Source organism: Cydia strobilella, chromosome Z, assembly GCF_947568885.1.
Source record: "Cydia strobilella chromosome Z, ilCydStro3.1, whole genome shotgun sequence".
Classification (NCBI taxonomy): Eukaryota; Metazoa; Arthropoda; class Insecta; order Lepidoptera; family Tortricidae; genus Cydia; species Cydia strobilella.
In genome coordinates this window covers 23268284-23287787 of record NC_086068.1, presented here as the reverse complement: position 1 = coordinate 23287787, position 19504 = coordinate 23268284, and the positions used below count along the sequence as shown (strand labels likewise).

Sequence of the window (19504 nt, the reverse complement as noted above, 5' to 3'; positions counted from 1 at the left end):
ATCTGAAAAAATATGATACATTATTTGGCGCTACCGGTGGTCAAAAATCGTGGGTTAGAAGAGGTTAAAAGCAGAAAAAATCGTTCTCGAAAAAGATGTAAAAAAATTACTAAGAATTCGGTCAGGATCCTTATCACACAATACACAGACAAGAGATTTAACCTTTACAAGAACGCGAACACTTACGAGGAGTTTCACATTGTAAATATGTAGTAAAAATCTTCTTCAAATATACTTCAAACGGCTCAAATATTTACCAGTTTTTTTTTTTTTTCATTTATAAATACATACCCGAGTTAGTCAAAGGTGCTAAATCCAGCAGAAACATGGCGTTCTCCTTCATGATCTGGTGGTCGACCTCCGGCGCGTCGCCGCTGCGCTCGTAGCACACGTCAGACACCGATTTGGTCTTCGATTGTTTCACCGACGAAACTGCTTTCAGCGCTTTGTCGCGACATTTCTCGCAATATATGTACCAAAGTTGGTATGCTGTAATAACAAATGAAATAAATACCTTTTTAGGGTTCCGTAGCCAAATGGCAAAATACGGAACCCTTATGGATTCGTCATGTCTGTCTGTCTGTCTGTCTGTCTGTCCGTCCGTATATCACAGCCACTTTTTTCCGAAACTATAATAACTATACTGTTGAAACTTGGTAAGTAGATGTATTCTGTGAACCGCATTAAGATTTTCACACAAAAAAAACCAATAAATTTTGGGGTTCCCCATACTTAGAACTGAAACTCAAAAACATTTTTTTCATCAAACCCATACATCTATGGATAGGTCTTCAAAAATGATATTGAGGTTTTTAACATATTTTTTTTCTAAACGCTGCGCGAGAGACACTTCTAAAGTGGTAATTTTTTATTTTTTTTATTTTGTTAAACAGAGCAACTATTTTTACAGGTAAATCCTACAGGCACAATAGTGCCTTAAATGAACCTTATTACTACTTACTTAACTAAATTATGTCAATTTGAATTTCAATATATTACACAATCATTCCAATCTATTTAATGACACAATAGTCAAAAAATTCTTTTTACCTACATACATTTCAATATTACCTTTCTTATAGATTACACAATTATTTAAATTTAATTTCAATATTTTATATTACACATACACAATACATACAATCATGTTTTTAATAATTCCCACATAGGGCAATAAAAAAGGTCTGTCTTGTCGGCCACGAGATTCAGTTAGTGCAAGGCACGGCTGAGAGGTGCCTTACGGAGCAGGTTTGTCCTACACTACCACGGAGAATGCGAAGCACGTAACACGCAAGCGCCAGATTCCTACGGGTTTCTAATTTGTCGTAACCGACCATGCCAATTACAAATAGTGTAGGGTACATCAGCGGATAGAAAGATACTCCATACCGTTTCCAGTATAAGTACCTAGTGAACTTATTTTGTATCCTTTCTATCATGATTAGTACTATGCCTTATGGGAAACGGTCGAAGAGATAGTTCAGATCCGAAAACCGCTACCAATTTTTAGTATGTTATTGGGCATGGTACTGGGTCTCCAAAACTGCCGGGAGACAGCGGCGCCGACCATCTACTTCAGCGGAATGACGTCATCAAAATGACTCCCGCCTCGTTGCGAATATTGCATTTTGCACCCAAACTATGCATTGCACATACACGTGTGGGATATTAAACGAAAGCTAATGAAATATTATATATTTCACTAATAAAATATGTTCCAAAATATACAATAGTTTAAGAGAAATTTAAAAATAAATAAAAATGATGAAAAAAAAATTCGATTATTTTGGTTTTTCAACCAAACCAAAAGTCGGACGTTAAAGCAATGTACTACAAAACTAAAGCTGATGTCTCAAGCCATACACTGATATCAAAATAATCAAAATCATACTAAAAATGCGAAAATTATGCATCAAAATGTAGGTATTTGCTAGAACAAATGCATTTAAGTTAAAAAAATCGAAATTGGTCATTTTCAGGATAATTCGCATAAGCTGCTAGTATGTTATTAGCAATATAAAAAGGATCATAAAACTGCTGGGAGACAATGTCTATAGTGCCTAACAAATAATGGCGTCATACATGTGACCGCTGCCGAAATTTGCAAAATCTAAATTATAACTATATCACGAGTTATACATACACGTGTGCTATATGTTAGTTAGTTAGTTAGTTAGTTATGGTGGGCATTTTCCGCAAATCGACATCCAAATGTGCCTATTTTGCGTGAAACGAGGTAGCGCTACTCTAACCACCCCAGCTCCTCCACGAAGCCTAGCAAAGTCTTCAGGTTGCTAGTTGCCTCTTTTAGTGTGCATGGATTACCTAGGTATTTGCTCCTATACACTTCTACCTGTTTACAGTCTAGGAGAATATGTTTTGTTGTTTCTTCTTCTTCCATGCACGCTCTGCACATGGGGCTATCAGTTTTACCCATATTATCTAGGTGTTTGTTTAGTGTGTTATGTCCTGTTATTAATCCTACTATTTTACGTAGTTGGCTTCTTGGTGTTTTCAGTAATATTTTGGTAAGCTTGTGGTTCAGTTCCGGTAGAATTTCTTTGGTTTGCCTGCATGTCTTCAATTCACTCCAGTACTTGTTGTGCAGTTGTCTGTGATGTTGTTCTAGCTGGTTGTGTATGTAGGATAATGGTAGAGGCATAATTGGCTCGGGTCCATATGCCGGTGTTTCTGAACCTTTCCTGGCCAGTTCATCCGCTGCATCGTTTCCTCTTGATCCACTATGCCCCTTTATCCATTGTACTGTTACTTTGTTGCCTTCTTTGCTCACTTCAGTGAGGCTCCGATGGCATTCAAGTATAAGCTCTGAGGTAAGTTTGTCGCTGCATAGCGCTTGTAGTACCGATTTACTGTCTGACAGTATTAGTATGGTTTCATGTTTCACTTGTCGTCTTGTAATAGCATTGCAAGCTTCTATTATTCCTACACATTCAGCTTGGAATACCGTATTGTGTTAACCAAGGGGTTTTGTGATGTGTATGTTCAGGTCCTCTGAGAAGACACCACATCCTGTCCCTTCGTTTGTTTTTGAGCCATCTGTGAATATTCTTAGGTTTGTTTGGTTTAGTCCTTCGTGTGCTATATGAAACGAAAGGTTATTAAATATATTATGATTCGTTAATACATTATTTATAAAAACAATGTATATTTTAGGAGCTACAAACAAAGAAAAACCACTTTTTTTTTGAGAAAAGTTCGTGTATATATATTTTATAGCTCAACTAAAAACGTTATAATAACGTTGCGTCTAATATAAAAGAAACCAGTTATTCAACTATACGTCACAGCTTAAATTATAAATTTCTGATAAAAACTGTGGAAGTTTTACAAAAAAAACTAAAGCGCACCAATAATTCTACCTTAATGCGCTCATATTATGCAACTAAGAATAGTTCTACTTATGAGGTATTAAATGAAAGAACATTACATAAAATACATGAAAACGACATTTCGGAGTGGAATCATAATTTATAAAATTAATTTGAAAAAATAAAATAAAAAAATAGACAGAAGCAAGTACAAAATAGGTGTTGAAGTCCCTGACTTCTGAGCTAGGTATAAAAAACCTGTTACAGAAGTCAGAGTCCTCTCCCAGACAATAGAAATAGGCAGAATTTGCTGTCTACGTGTAATGTATTGTTTACATGGAACTACTGAACTGATTTTGATAAATGAGGCGTCAATTCATTCGCCTTTGTAGCCCAGGTACACAAAACTTAAATTTTAACCGACTCAATACTCATCTCAATACTCAATATCTTTATTGCTAATAAGGACGAATCCACCCAAACTTTCAAAGTTTCTTTCTTTTTTTTAAGGACAAAGGAGGAGATTAGGTACGAAACGAAACCGTTGTTTTGCTTATTTATCAAATAAATTCATTTTATAAATTATAATTCCACTCTGTTCAGATCCCTGAAGCTGGACTACGATTGAAGATTCGTTGCCTTCAACTTTCGATAGGCGCTTACAGCGCCGCCATTAATAATTTTATATACCTACCCACCCCTTGCCTCATTTCATGTCTACCATGTAAGACGTTCATCGTCAATTAAATAGTTTAAAAATATAATTTTGGGTTTTAATAAGTATATTAAGGCCCCGTAATGTACACTACGATACATTAATTGTTGGCCCATGTGGGGAACCTACGAAAATCAAGAAAAATCAAGAAAGTACGATAGTACAAAGGCGCGTATGCAGCAAAGGCGCGTATGCAGTAACATCTAGAAGATTCCTGTCCCTGGATGAAGACTGAAGAGTAAATCTTGGCTGGATTGTGGAGTGCAGTGCAGTGCTACGTCGAAAGTTCACCCTGCGCGTCGAAGCAATTGCCAGAGCTAAGTGCCCTTCCTTTGTCCTTTCAAAGCCCCAAATCATTCATCTAATAGTCAAGATTGTAAACAATTTTCTTTTAGATACTCTTAAAGAGGTATATTATACTTCCACCTACGCAAATACACAAAAATATCGTCAAAACAAATCAATTTATATCTAGTTACATTCTTTGGTAATATCGTACTTTCAACCTAATATTTCAATTACAATCTCTAAATCATATGGTGGCCCATGCTTAATTAGTTTCATTCTAAACATTATTTACATATTTCATTAAAAACAAACTACTTTCGAGACAAATTAACGTAAATTATTGCTAAAACTTAAAAACAATTTTACCATTTTTTCGAATACAATTTAACCTACAATTTAACATACAATTCACAAATACTTTACAAATTGGTTTCATCTTTTCAATTAGCCCTCATTTTGACCTCATTTAATAATAATTTCATTGTATTTAAAGTATTTCGCCGAATATTCCAGAATCGTCACGGTGCGGTTCAGCGTAGCAAGTCCAGTTAAAATATCAAGAAGCTACCAGTCAGCTGAGCTCGCACAGCCGGACTCCCAGCGGCAAGTACACCGTAGTGAGGAGCGTGAGATAAACCTTTTGTTATCTTTTTTATAGTTAACAGTTTTTGTTTACGTAAAAGTCGTAAAACTAAATAATAACAATGTCGAGCGAGGATGAGAAACAAAAGGCTTTGGCCGCAAAACGCTTGAAAGAATTAACTGTTTCGCGAAGTTCAATTAAAGGACAAATTACTAAATTTAAAATTTATATAAATACGTTGAGTACAAAGGAGGATATTTCTAATATTGAATTGGCTGAGCTAAGTCTTAAGCTTAGCAAGCTTGAGGGTTTGTCATCCAAGTTCGACACAGTGCAAAATGAGATTGAGGTCCTGAATGCTGACCAATTATCGACTGAGCTTGATGAACGCGAGATGATTGAGCAAAATATTATTACAAACATTGCAAAGGCCAAAACATTAATTGAAAAATTCAGTACGATCGAAATGGAACGACGCAATTCGGGCGCTGTTCCTGTGCCTGCTCAATGTACTCACGATCATCAGGATCAAGGCTTTAAATTGCCACAAATACAAATTTCTAAATTCGATGGTGCCTATTTCCGCTGGCTTGAGTTTCGTGATACATTCGAAAATCTTATTCATAAAAATGAACGTATAAAGCCTATACATAAATTTCACTACCTCATATCCTACTTGGAGGCGGATGCGGCTAGAATTATTTCTAACTTAGAAGTGTCTTCTGCTAACTATGAAGAAGCCTGGAAATTATTGGGTGATCGCTACAATAATAAAAGGTTGCTTGTTAACCACCATTTAAGTTCACTGTTTAACATACAAGCGCCCGCCCGTGAGTCCGAAAAGGCACTTCGTTTCTTAGTCGATCATGTCACTAAAAATTTGAGAGCATTGTCGAGTTTGGGACAGCCGACCGACAAGTGGGATATGCTTGTTATATTCATGTTAACGTCTAAATTAGACGGCCAAACTCTAATGAAATGGGAAGAGTACCGTAACACGCTCGATGACGTTCCTACTTTAGATCAATTTCATAAATTTTTAATTAATCGCGCGGACGTCCTTGAAGCACTAAATCGCAACAAACATGAGACCGGTACTTCTAAATTTTTACCTTCTACGTCGCGACCAAGCCCGCCAGCACCTAATCACCAAAATAATAGTTTCAACAATAACAAAATAAAATCATTTGCAGGTGTTTATCAAAAATCAAAGCCAAATTTTCAACAAAATCATTATACACCTGGTACTGCTGTATGTATAATATGTAGCGACAACCATAGAATATACGATTGCCCTACTTTTGCTGCTAAAAGTATGAAAGACAAATTAGCCGACGTCGCGAATTACAAGTTGTGTGCCAACTGCCTTAGGCAAGGCCATCCGGTCAATGAGTGTCGTGGAGGTCCTTGTCGGGATTGTAAACAAAGGCACAACAGCTTGCTTCACGAGCCTAGTTCGGGCATAATAAGTAATGCTGCTACGGTCAGCAACACATCATCAGCGGTAAACTTTTTTGACTTAGACAATAGCCGAGGGCTTTTGTCTACTGCAATAATCGAAGTGTGTAATCCTAAAACAAATCAAAAAGAAAGAGTACGAGCTTTCTTAGATAACGGAAGTGAGCTCTCATTTATCAAAGAATCGTTAAAAGAAAGATTGTCATTACAATCGAATCCTATCGACTGCATAAATCTGATAGGAGCCGGTAATAAATGTGTAGACAACATTGTCGAAAGATGTACTACGCAAATTCATTCACTAAATAATCCATATAAAGTTGCCTTATCGTGCTTTGTGCTAAAGGAGCTAACAGGCAACATACGTGAACGTCCAGTAGATGTCCAAAGTCTACGGATACCTAAACATATCCGGCTAGCGGATCCCGATTTTAACCAACCAGGCGAGGTCGAGATTTTGATCGGCGCGGACATATTCTGGGACATCCTAGGTACCGAAAAGCGTTCTCTGGGTCCCGCTATGCCTACACTACGAAATTCTAAATTGGGTTGGTTAATATGCGGACGAATAAATACTAATACTAACAACCAAAATACTAAAAATCAAAATAACAAAAATCAAAATAAAATTAATTGTAATCATGCAATTATCACTAAATCACAACAAAATATTGAAAATATGCTAACTAAATTCTGGGAGACCGAAGAGGTTCCTAACAAAAATATTTTAAATCAAAATGAGCAGGAATGTGAAGATCATTTCCTAACTAACACTATACGACTAGAAAGCGGTAGATTTTGCGTTAAATTGCCGTTAACTGAATCACCTGAATGTCTTGGGGATTCCTACAACTTAGCTAAAAGAAGATTTTTAAATTTGGAACGAAAATTCAAGCGAAATCCGACCTTGAAATCCGAATACACTACATTCATAAATGATTATGCAGAGCTAGGCCATCTGTCTGAGTCTAGCTTGCTCAAACCAAATCCTAACTATTTTTTGTGCCATCATGCTGTTTTTAAAAATAGTGAATCTACATCTCTTCGCGTCGTGTACGACGCGTCAGCTGCTTCCTCCTCTGGCAAATCACTCAATGACATTCTTTTGGTGGGGCCTAATGTCCAGGACTCTCTCTTCTCCATTCTAGTTAGAGCGCGACAATACCGGTACATTCTCTCTGGTGATATCGAGAAAATGTACCGCCAGGTTCAAGTTCACGACGATGACCGAAATCTGCAATTGATAGTATGGAGAGAAGATGAGTCCAGCCCCCTTAAAACGCTGCGATTGAATACTCTCACTTACGGTACCGGAAGTGCGAGCTATTTGAGCACGCGATGTTTATTTCAAGTCGGAGAGGAGCAGAGTGATCAGCTCACCAAAACTATAATACAAAGGGATTTCTATGTTGATGACCTGATCACTGGAGCTAATACTGAACACGAACTAAAATAGTATATACAAAAATCTGTTTCTGAGGCACTAAAGACAGGATGTTTTAATTTAAGAAAATACAAAAGTAACTTATCGTCTTTGTTTGAAGATTCTAACATAAATACACAAGAAAATTTAATCATTAGTGAATCAGCTAGCACTCTCGGGTTAGGATGGAGCCCTGTGTAATTAAGATAAGATAAATGATAAGTTAAGCTTTCCTGTGAAAGATCCTATTCCGAGTGATGTCATAACTAAAAGATACATTATGTCAAACTCATTTAAATTTTTTGACCCACTAGGTTGTTTAAGTCTATGCATAATTAAACCAAAAATGCTTCTACAAAAATTATGGGAGCTCAAAATAGATTAGGACTTACCTGTTCCTGATTTCATTAAAAAGGAGTGGGAGAAATTTGTCGAAAACTTACCATTCATACAAAATCTCAAAATAGATAGGCGAGTTTTATGTGATTCACCAAAATTGATTGAAATGCACGTTTTCAGTGACGCATCACAGTCAGCCCTTGGTGCCTGTATTTATATGAAGTCTGTGTCTGAAAACGGTGACGTCACTGTACGGCTGCTATGCTCTAAATCGAAAGTCGCCCAACTGTCGCCTACGACCATGCCGAGGCAGGAGCTTGGTGCTGCGCTGCTGGCTGCCAGGCTCAGCAGGGCAGTCCTAGACTCTCTAAGATACAAACCGGATCGTGTCGTGCATTGGTGCGACTCAAGTATCGTGTTGTGCTGGTTGCTCAATAAATCTGCTAAACTAAAGGTATTTGTAGCTAATCGCATAAATGAAATTTTAGAAAAGACTAAAGAATCAACGTGGAGGTATGTGCCTACCTCTGCAAATCCAGCTGACTTAATTTCGCGGGGAGTGGATGCCTGCCAGCTTTCAAAGCTGGATCTGTGGTGGTTTGGCCCCACATTTTTAACTGAAGATGAATCCAAATGGCCAATTTTAAATAATCTTAAAATTGATGACTTGCCCGAAACTAAATGTTATGTTGTAAATTTAGAAACTCCCATCGTAGACTTCGAAAAATATTCTACACTAAATAAATTGCAAAGAACGTTTGCATATGTCAAAAGAATAATATTTAATCTAAAAAATCCTAAAAATAAGCGAGTAGGTGTTTTAACTGTTGACGAGTTGAAAGAATCGTTTAACTTTCTCTGTTTAGTCGCTCAAAAACAATCATTCCAAGATGAGAACGAGATGCTTACTAAGTCTAAACCGTTGAGCTCTAAATCTAAAATACTAAAGCTTTCACCTTTTCTAGATAACGATAAGGTGATTAGGGTTGGCGGTCGAATCGATGCATCTGATTATCCGTATGAAAAGAAGCACCAAATTTTGCTTCACGCGTCTCATCGATTATCGAAACTTATATTTGCTAATGTGCACATAAAAAATATGCACGCGCCTCCTCAATTATTGCTGTCCCTTGTTAAGGAAACTATATGGCCAATAAATGGAAGACGCCTTGCTCAGCGCACTGTAAACAATTGCATGCGATGCAGGCGTGCTCGCGGTCAGACTCTGACCCCAAAAATGGGTAATCTCCCAGCTCAGAGAATAAATGCGGACTTTCCGTTTATATCAGTAGGTTTAGATTTTGCGGGACCTTTTTACATTTTAAGTAGAAAGGGTAGAGGTGCTAAATTAATAAAATGCTATTTATGTCTGTTTGTGTGTTTACGCTATAAATGTTTACACTTAGAAGCGGTTAGTGATCTAACAAAAAATGCTTTCATAATGACTCTTAGGAGGTTCATTGCGCGAAGAGGCAAGCCTGCGGAAATATTCTGTGACAATGGTCGAAACTTCGTCTCCGCGGCTAAAGAAATAGGTCAATTTATAAAAGCTAATCAGGAACCTTTGTCTGATTTTGCACATCAAGAATACATAAAGTTTATATTCACTCCAACTTCCGCACCTCACTTCGGCGGTATCTGGGAGGTCGGAGTAAAATCCGCAAAGCACCATATAAAACGTGTAATAGGCAATAGTCATTTGACATTTGAGGAGATAGGAACTTTATTTGCGCAAGCGGAAGCTATTCTTAACAGTCGTCCCTTGTGCCCCATGTCTACGTCCCCTGACGACCTCCTTTCCCTCTCTCCAGGGCACTTCTTAATCGGAAAACCACTGACTGCACTGCCGTCGCCTGCACTGGAGAACCGCCAGGAGATGTCTCTGATAGAAAAGATACGCCAGCATTTTTGGAATAGATGGCAGCGAGAATATATATGCGAATTACAAGAGAGAACCAAATGGAGAATAAACACTGCCAAACTCAATGTGGGTGACTTGGTTCTGCTCCATGAAGAATATGTGCCGCCGCTATGCTGGCGCCTTGGAAGAGTTACGCGCTTGTTCCCGGGAGCCGATGGTGTTGCCAGGGTTGCAGACGTAACCACAACAAAAGGATGCGTACGACGACCACTCGTTCGCCTCTGCCCTCTACCATCACCGGAGGACTTGAAGTTTTGAAAGGCTGTTCCTTTCAACGAGGCGGGAAGATGTTCAGATCCCTGAAGCTGGACTACGATTGAAGATTCGTTGCCTTCAACTTTCGATAGGCGCTTACAGCGCCGCCATTAATAATTTTATATACCTACCCACCCCTTGCATCATTTCATGTCTACCATGTAAGACGTTCATCGTCAATTAAATAGTTTAAAAATATAATTTTGGGTTTTAATAAGTATATTAAGGCCCCGTAATGTACACTACGATACACACTCCAAAATATCGTTTTCATGTGTTTTATGTAATGTTCTTTCATTTAATACCCGATAATTAGGACTATTCTTTGCATAATATGAGCGCATTAAGGTAGAATTGTTAGCGCGCTTTAGTTTTTTTGTACAACTTCCACAGTTTTTATCAGAAATAAAAAAATTAAGCTGTGACGTATAGTTGAATAACTAGTTTCTTTTATATTAGACGCAACGTTGTTATAACGTTTTAGGTTGAGCCATAAAATATATATACACGAACTTTTCTCAAAAAAGTGGTTTTTCTTTGGTTGTAGCTCCTAAAATGTACATTATTTTTATAAATAGTGTATTAACGAGTCATAATATATTTAATAACCTTTCGTTTGATATAGCACACGTGTATGTATGACTCATGGTGTAGTTATAATTTAGATTTTGCATATTTCCGGCAGCGGTCACATGTATGACGCCATTATTTGTTACTCAGACACTATAGGGATTGTCTGCCAGCAGTTTTATGATCCTTTTTAACCGACTTCAAGATTTCAAAGGAGGAGGTTCTCAATTCGGTTGTATGTTTTTTTTTTTTTTTTTAATGTTTGTTACTCCATAACTCCGTCATTTCTGGGCCGATTTTGAAAATTCTTTTTTTGATTGTAAGTATATACATACAGATTGGTCCCGTTTTTGTCAAAAAGCAGTTCTGATAATGGGATCCATGAGGAATCGAGGGAACTCCTCAAATGTTAAAGGCATACATATAGTGATTTTAGTATTTTCATCAACAAATCAAGCACTTACATTTAAAAAAGTGACATTTGATGAAGTGGAACTGCTGATGATGGTCAGAACGGAACTCTTCAATGACGCATAGTTCACGTTTGGCGATTTGTCCTCTTCGTTATGTTTGTTAAGCAAGTTAGGTTTTCAAGAAACATTTTTGTCAAGCTCAAGTTCTGATAATAGGATCCATGAGGAATCGAGGGAACTCCTCAAATATGAAAGGCATACATATAGTGATTTTTGTATTTTTATAAACAAATCCAGCACTTCCATTTTAAAAAGTGACATTTGATGAAGTGGAACTGCTGATGATGATCAGAATGGAACTCTTTAATGACGCATAGTTTACGTTTGGCGATTTGTCCACTTCTTTATGTTTGTTAAGCAACTTAAGTTTTTAAGACATATTTTTGTCAAGCTCGAGTTCTGATGAGGAGACCCACGAGGAACCGAGGGAACTCCTCAAATGTGAAAGGCATACATATAGTGATTTTTGTATTTTCATCAACAAATCCTGCATTTACATTTAAAAAAGTGACATTTGATGAAGTGGAACTGCTGTTTATGATCAGAATGGAACTATTCAATGACACATAGTTCACGTTTGGCGATTTGTTCTCTTCCTTATGGACCCAAACCCAAACTTGGACCCGGACTCGGACCCGGACCCGGGTCTGAACATGGACCCTAACTCGGACCCGGACCCGGACATCCGGACACGGACCCGGACTCGGATCCGGACCCAGACCCGGACCCGGAAATGCTACTAGAAAAGTGGGTTAGGTGGGTGGGTGGGTTTTGAACTGCGATTCTCACAGAACAGAAATGCTATCAGAAAAGTAGGTTAGGTTAGGTTAGAGCTGTGACCCTTACAGAAACGAAATGCTACCAGAAAAGTAGGTTAGGTTAGGTTAGAACTGTGACCCTTACAAAAACGAAATGCTACTAGAAAAGTGGGTCGGTTTACCTCCTTTTCTACATAATTAGGCAAAAGATGCTGTCTTTTTAATTTCATTGTCTGGAATCTAAGAATGCTATCAGCGGCATCCCCCATTGAAGTCGGTTTTTTTTTTCTTAAAAATTATTATATTGCTAATAACATACTAGAAGCTTTTGCGAATTATCCTGAAAATGACCAATTTCGATTTTTTTTAACTTTAATGCATTTCGATGGCTGTGTGACTCAACCTCGTATATGAAAAATAACTACTTTAAGAGAACACGTAAAAACTATTTTATTTCGTTTTATTGTACTGAACAAGTAAAATATTTTTTAATAATTAGATAAGTAATTCGACGATGTAATGTGTACCAAATTGACGATTATTGTCAATTTATAAGTATTGAAGTCGTGTCAGTCATTATGTCTATACGAGCAAAGATAGATATAACTCCGTAATAGATGGAGACAGTCTAAGGAAAAAACGTGCCTCGTAAATCACGAAAATTTGATTCTCGATCAGAGGGCGCCACTAGTTTTGGCCTACTCTCGTATAGAGGGCGTTGACGGTTTCGTTTGTTATTTATAATTGCACGATGCACAATTTGGCTTCAAAGCCGGTTTGTCCACAGAGTCCGCGGTGTTGTGTCTCAAGCAAACTGTGCAGTACTATACTGATAGGAAGACACCAGTGTATGCGTGCTTCCTAGACTTATCCAAAGCCTTTGATTTGGTTGCCTACGACGTTCTGTGGAGCAAGTTGGAGTGAGAGACTGACTTGCCTGGCGATGTTATTGACATGTTTAAATACTGGTACAATAGTCAAACAAATTTCGTCAGGTGGGCGGACTCGCGCTCGGACTTGTACCGGTTGGAATGCGGAGTGAGGCAGAGTGGGCTGACGTCACCAAAATTATTTAATTTATATGTGAAATCTTTAATCGTTGAGCTCAGCAATACCAAAATCGGATGTTCTATTGATGGAACATGTGTAAATAATATCAGTTACGCGGACGATATGGTGCTGCTGAGTCCATCGGTTGGCGCTGTCAGGAAGCTAGTCAGTGTGTGCGAGGACTACGCGGGGGCCCATGGACTCAGGTACAACTCGAAAAAGAGCGAGCTGCTAGTGTTTAATCCGCGCGGTAGCAAAGTTGACACAGTGCCGCCCGTTACACTACACGGAACGCAACTAACGCGAGTGTCAAAGTTCACATACCTGGGTCAGTGGGTCGCCGATGACCTCTCGGACAACATTGACGTGGAAAGGGAGCGGCGGGCATTGGCGGTCCGGAGCAATATGTTGGCGCGCAGGTTTGCGAGGTGTACCACAGAAGTAAAAACCACGCTCTTTAGAGCCTTCTGTCAGTCATTTTATACCTGTAGCCTGTGGGTCAACTATACGCAACGGACCATCAGTGCCCTCCGAGTTCAATATAATAATGCGTTCAGGATGCTGTTGGGTTTGCCGCGCTACTGTAGCGCGTCAGCCATGTTCGCAGAGGCGCGCACGGATGGTTTCCACGCCATTATGCGCAAACGGGTCGCCTCGCTGGCACGCAGGGCGCGATCTATAGCTCCAGCAGCATCCTCAACGTATTAGCAAATCGTTTGGACTGTCCTCTCACGAAAGTACTTATCGACCTACATGTCAGGCCCCGGAACTCCCGGACTCAATAAGATAGATTAGTTTAATTTTAAGATTTTAGTTTATTGAACTTTATACTTACTGTTTTAATTTTTAAAATTTTAAAATTATCGGAAGAATTAGTATATGCTTATAAACTTTGATTTGTAATTTTGAATATTTGAATTTTAATCCTTTTAAAATTTTTATTTCAATTTTAATTTAAATTTTTTTTTATGATATAATTGTTCGTTTATTTATATTTTTTGACTTGGTTTATGAATTTTGTGATTGATTATTTTTAATTCTACTTGTAAATAGTGTGTAGGTACATAATATGGACTATTTGTCTGCAATAAACGATTACGATAATTTTAACGCATATCAGTGAAAGAACATGGGTCAAAATCATATAAAAATAATTAATGCAAATAAAAAAATCATTTATCCATGTTTAAATACATTTTAACGTATTTTTATAAATCTTCATTTTTAGTTTTAAAGTATGTCGATAGATGGCAGTGAATTTACAGCGGTTAGAAATTTACTATGACAGTACCGCTCTATCTTATTAATCCTCTTTGATACGTGTTATACATGTAAGTTACTTTAACATTTTTAATTTGTTTAATTGAATTGTACAAACAAGTCTTGTCTGAGCAACCATAATTATCTAATTTCAGTAGTGGAAACTGTTTTGGCTTATGTATGTATTTAAGTGTAATTATCTATATGTGTCATCTTTCGCTGTTTGTTTCCCATTATCAATAAATAAAAAAAAAAAAAAAAAAAACATGTTATACGTGTTTGGTAGTAACACTACTATATATAAATTTAAAACTGAAATAGATTACATATATTTTAGAAAGAGTGATCAGGCCAGATCAAGTTTCAGTTTTTGAATTCTTATATATACTTAATAAAACAGTAATGTGCAAGGTTTATATATTTTTAATATAATGTAACAGAACAAAACTGGTCTTCTCCTCAAACTAATACTGCCATGACAAAAAAAATGCACTTCTACATGTCATTAATTATAATATTTAGCATGATTCTTCGCCCGGTGACAAAGGTCTATGGGGAAATAGGACTATATGTAAAGTGTTAAAATTAACACACCATTTTACGCCATAGGAAATGCATTGCCATGTATTCCCTTCGTGGCTGGCCATTGATGATTTCTATACACAGACCACCCCCTATAGACCGAGCTTATAGGACGACTCGCGGTCACCGGCCGCATGGTGTATAGGTCTTATATAAGATTGCTCGCGCGCCGCTCCGATCAGTTGCGCCCAAGAATACGACCTGTTAGCAGTGTGCACGTCTGTACGAAAATAAATCGTAAATAATTGAATTCGTTCGCTAATCATTTATATTGCAGCGTAAAATGGTGTGGCAAGTCATCTAAGACTTCCAATTACAAAACAGATGAAATAACATTCCAGTTAATTGAGAAATTCATTATTTTAAATTAATTTTTAACAAGCAGAAACGCCTGCGATCGATGCTATTAAGCTTAGAATAAATTTAAAAGTGGAAAAATTACTGCCTTGGGTGAGACTTGAACTCCACTAAGTAATTTTACCACTTTTAAATTTATTCTAAGCTTAATAGCATCGATCGCAGGCGTTTCTGCTTGTTAAAAATTAATTTAGAATGGGTGCTACCCGTAACTGGTGAATTTCCAATATGACTTGGAACTCCGGTGGCCGTTTAAGAAGTGTAACACTCTTACGGTAGATGTCGCTAGGGTCCCCTAGACCCATATAGTGGGAAGATTTGCTGACTATGGATGAGGTCTTGGTGGCTCAGTTGGCAGAGCGCTGGAGTATCTATCCAGAGGCCGTGGGTTCAAGTCTCACCCAAGGCAGTAATTTTTCCACTTTTAAATTTATTCATTATTTTGTTGAAAATTGTTTCTTGTCCGCGGAGTTCATTTTATACTGGTCAATACGGTTGTACTGAGCAGCAACGAAGTATGCCCGTCCCTTTTAGTCAACATGAAAATGCAATGTGCTATCCCTTTCACGTTAACGACCAGTGATGTGAAGGTGGTGCTTTCGTCAGTTGCGGAAACTTCGTGCTTTCGTTCGTACCGTATTGTACCATTTTAAAATATTTAAAAGAAAACTGGGATTCTTTTTTATTGATTGATATGTAGAATCTGTAGTTTTATTTAGTTGGTAGTTTATCTTAATAGGTACTGTAGGTAGATACCTACGTTACCTACGTAGTTTAGTTTTTAGGGTTCCGTACCCAAAGGGTAAAAACGGGACCCTATTACTAAGACTCCACTGTCTGTCCGTCTGTCACCAGGCTGTATGTCATGAACCGTGATAGTAAGACAGTTAAAATTTTGTTTTTACCTCAGCAGCTCGAACAAGCCCACTTTCGTCACTCCCTGGAGTGAGAAAAGTGCGACTTTCCTCACTCCAGGAAGTGAAACAATGTAGCTTTTTAATTTAGTGAAGGCCATGAACTTCATACATTTATTAATTTTTTTTATGGTATGGTATGGTATGGTATCGTATGGCATGGTATGGTATCGTATGGTATGATATCGTATGGTATGGTATGGTATCGTATGGTATGGTATGGTATCGTATGGTATCGTATGGTATGGTATGGTATGGTATGGTATGGTATGGTATGGTATGGTATGGTATGGTATGGTATGGTATGGTATGGTATGGTATGGTATGGTATGGTATCGTATCGTATCGTATGGTATCGTATGGTATGGTATGGTATGGTATGGTATGGTATGGTATGGTATCGTATGGTATGGTATGGTATGGTATGGTATCGTATGGTATGGTATCGTATGGTATGGTATCGTATGGTATCGCATGGTATGGTATGGTATCGTATGGTATCGTATGGTATGGTATGGTATGGTATGGTATCGTATGGTTTGGTATGATATCGTATCGTATGGTATGGTATGGTATGGTATGGTATGGTATGATATGGTATGGTATGGTATGGTATGGTATGGTATGGTATGGTATGGTATGGTATGGTATGGTATGGTATGGTATGGTATGGTATGGTATCGTATCGTATGGTATGGTATGGTACATATTAATAATACTTTTTTTTTCTGTTTATTCTGTGTAATTCGAAATACATTTTAACCTTTAATATGTTCTCACTACTGAGGTGAAAAATTATGTGTGCAACACGAGCAAAATTATTTTACATCTCGTGTTTTGTAAAAAAAAACACTCGCAAGAAAAACCAACTTTCCTCTTGTTGCACAAATAACTAATATATTTATGTTGCCCTTATAACAACAAATACTAAAAAGTACGGAAGATACTCAGAATGTGGTGTAGGCCACACCCTGTACAAACACCTATCTCCCATCGTAGGCCACACCTTGTACAATACCTATCTTCCATCTGAGTGCATACGTCACACTCCCATATTTAGCATTCACGCTCCGATGAACACAGACAAAGGAAATCTATTTTAATTCAATTATTACGCATCAATTAACACGAACAAAGAAAGATGTGTACGTTTCACTAGTATATAAGGCCAACATTTTACAATAAAGATTCATTCTATACTCAACTCTAGTGTTGTCATTATACCCCTGGACGTCCCACACTTCATGGCGACCGTGACAGTCGGGCTGCTCGAGGCAGCCCCAGCTTAGACGCTGCCCGGCTGCCCAACCACCGTGCCAGCCGTGCCAGCCAGCCAGCCAGCCACTTCATGGCACTGCGCCTGCCAGTCGGGCTGCTCGAGGCAGCCCCAGCTTAGAAGCCACTAGCCAGCCAGCTCCACTGCACCAGCGATAGCCAGTACCATCAAAGTCATGGGAAGTCAGTGCACCAAGGACAGAAAAGAAGAGGTCATCATCGCTCAGAACGGAGCCGCCAACGACGCCAGCGCGAAACAAGCGGGCAGAAACACAATCACAACATATACAACCACAGCGGTGCTGATAATAATATGTGCCATTCTTATGTATGCCATATGGAAAAAAATACATAAGTGTCTCACAAGAAAAATTGAGCGACAAGCGGTATCAACGATGATGCGCAACACCAACAAGCCGGAGCAGAGCGTCTAGAACCTGCCTCACCAGCACCAGCATCAGCCCCTCACCCGCCACCGCCAGTGCGCCACACAAACTACAGGTACAATTCAACACACCAACGTTAATTTGATAATTCGCGAAAATTAGTTTTATTACGGTGTAAAGACTGTTGTAAATCACAACTTCACAACAAATGTGAACATTATATTTAAATAACGTGCAGAAAATTATGACTGACATTCAAAAATTACATGACAAATTAAAATCATTACAAGAGGACATCAGAAAATTAGGGACCGCACGTCGGAGAGAGGCTAATGGTCAGAAAAAACTCGAACAAGTTTAAGAATTATATGAACAATACAAACAATACATAGAAGAATATAGCGAAAAATTAGAGAAATCACAAATCTCAATAAAAGACAGTGAGCAAATCCAATCTTACTTCACAAAAATCGAAGAAATATACATTAAAATCATAACCACATACGAACAAGACAAAATGACGTCTAATGACAGTTTTAACCTAAAAACGGCGGCAGCACTGCTGCCACCCATGGACGGTTCAGAGACCGTTACTAAACAGCTCATAGACGCCATAGAATTGTATTCTACACTAATCAAGGAATCAGACGCAAAAATGTTAATAAACTTCGTGACTAAAACTCGTCTAACTCAAAGTGAAAAACTTACCATATCAGATAAGCATACCAGTGTAACCAATTTAATTGATGAAATGAAGCTCCGACTATTACCAACGAAATCAGCAACCGCGATACAAACAAAACTATTAACTACAAAACAAGGGGGTAGGACAATCGAGCGATACGGCCAAGAGTTAGAGGAATTATTCGTAAACCTCACAGTAATACAGGCAAATGGGAAGCCAGAGGCCTATAAAATCTTGCAACCTCTAAATGAAAAAATGGCGATAAATAAATTCGTAGAGGGTCTGCGCAATGACAAACTAAGTACCATTGTAGCATCGCGAGGATATTCCTCGCTAAAGGATGCCATACAGGGTGCAAAGGACCAAGAGGTGTCCATCATAGCATATACGCCCGCACCGGAGCAAGTCTTGTACTTTCGGAACAAAGGGCATAAATACCCAAAAAAATAAAAATGGCAAAAATAAAAATATTAACGGAAGAAATATGGAAAAAAAAAAGTTTGTTTAACCAAAAAATAGGAAGCTAAATCAGATAATTATCGCAATCAAACGATTAGCCTGATCACCTAAAAGTTATTGTGACTCTTATATGCTTTTAATTCTACTACGGGGTAGTACACCAAGATACAAACCATAAACGGAACCTTTGAAACTAAAACAATTCGAGCGAGCTCTCAATTGCAAAGGTCCTAAGCCACACGGAAAGTTATTTTATTCCGATGTGTGAAATCACAGATTATATAATACTATACTGTGAAATTAACAAGTCTACATATTATTATGTAACAGCGCGCTATAAAAAAAAAATATTTTGTATCCAAAATAAAATATATGGAATATAATAAGGTCGGCCGACCACATGCTGAATACACATGCGCTAAAA

General features: G+C 38.0%; 1 protein-coding gene across 1 annotated transcript in view; it reads right to left on the bottom strand.

The window, feature by feature from the left end:
• Positions 1–19504, bottom strand: part of LOC134754459 (E3 ubiquitin-protein ligase MYCBP2) — a 283481-nt gene that overhangs the window by 49091 nt on the left and 214886 nt on the right. The window contains exon 51 of the mRNA XM_063690792.1: positions 292–489. Coding sequence (XP_063546862.1) covers positions 292–489 — 198 coding nt within the window. The remainder of the gene's footprint in view (positions 1–291; positions 490–19504) is intronic.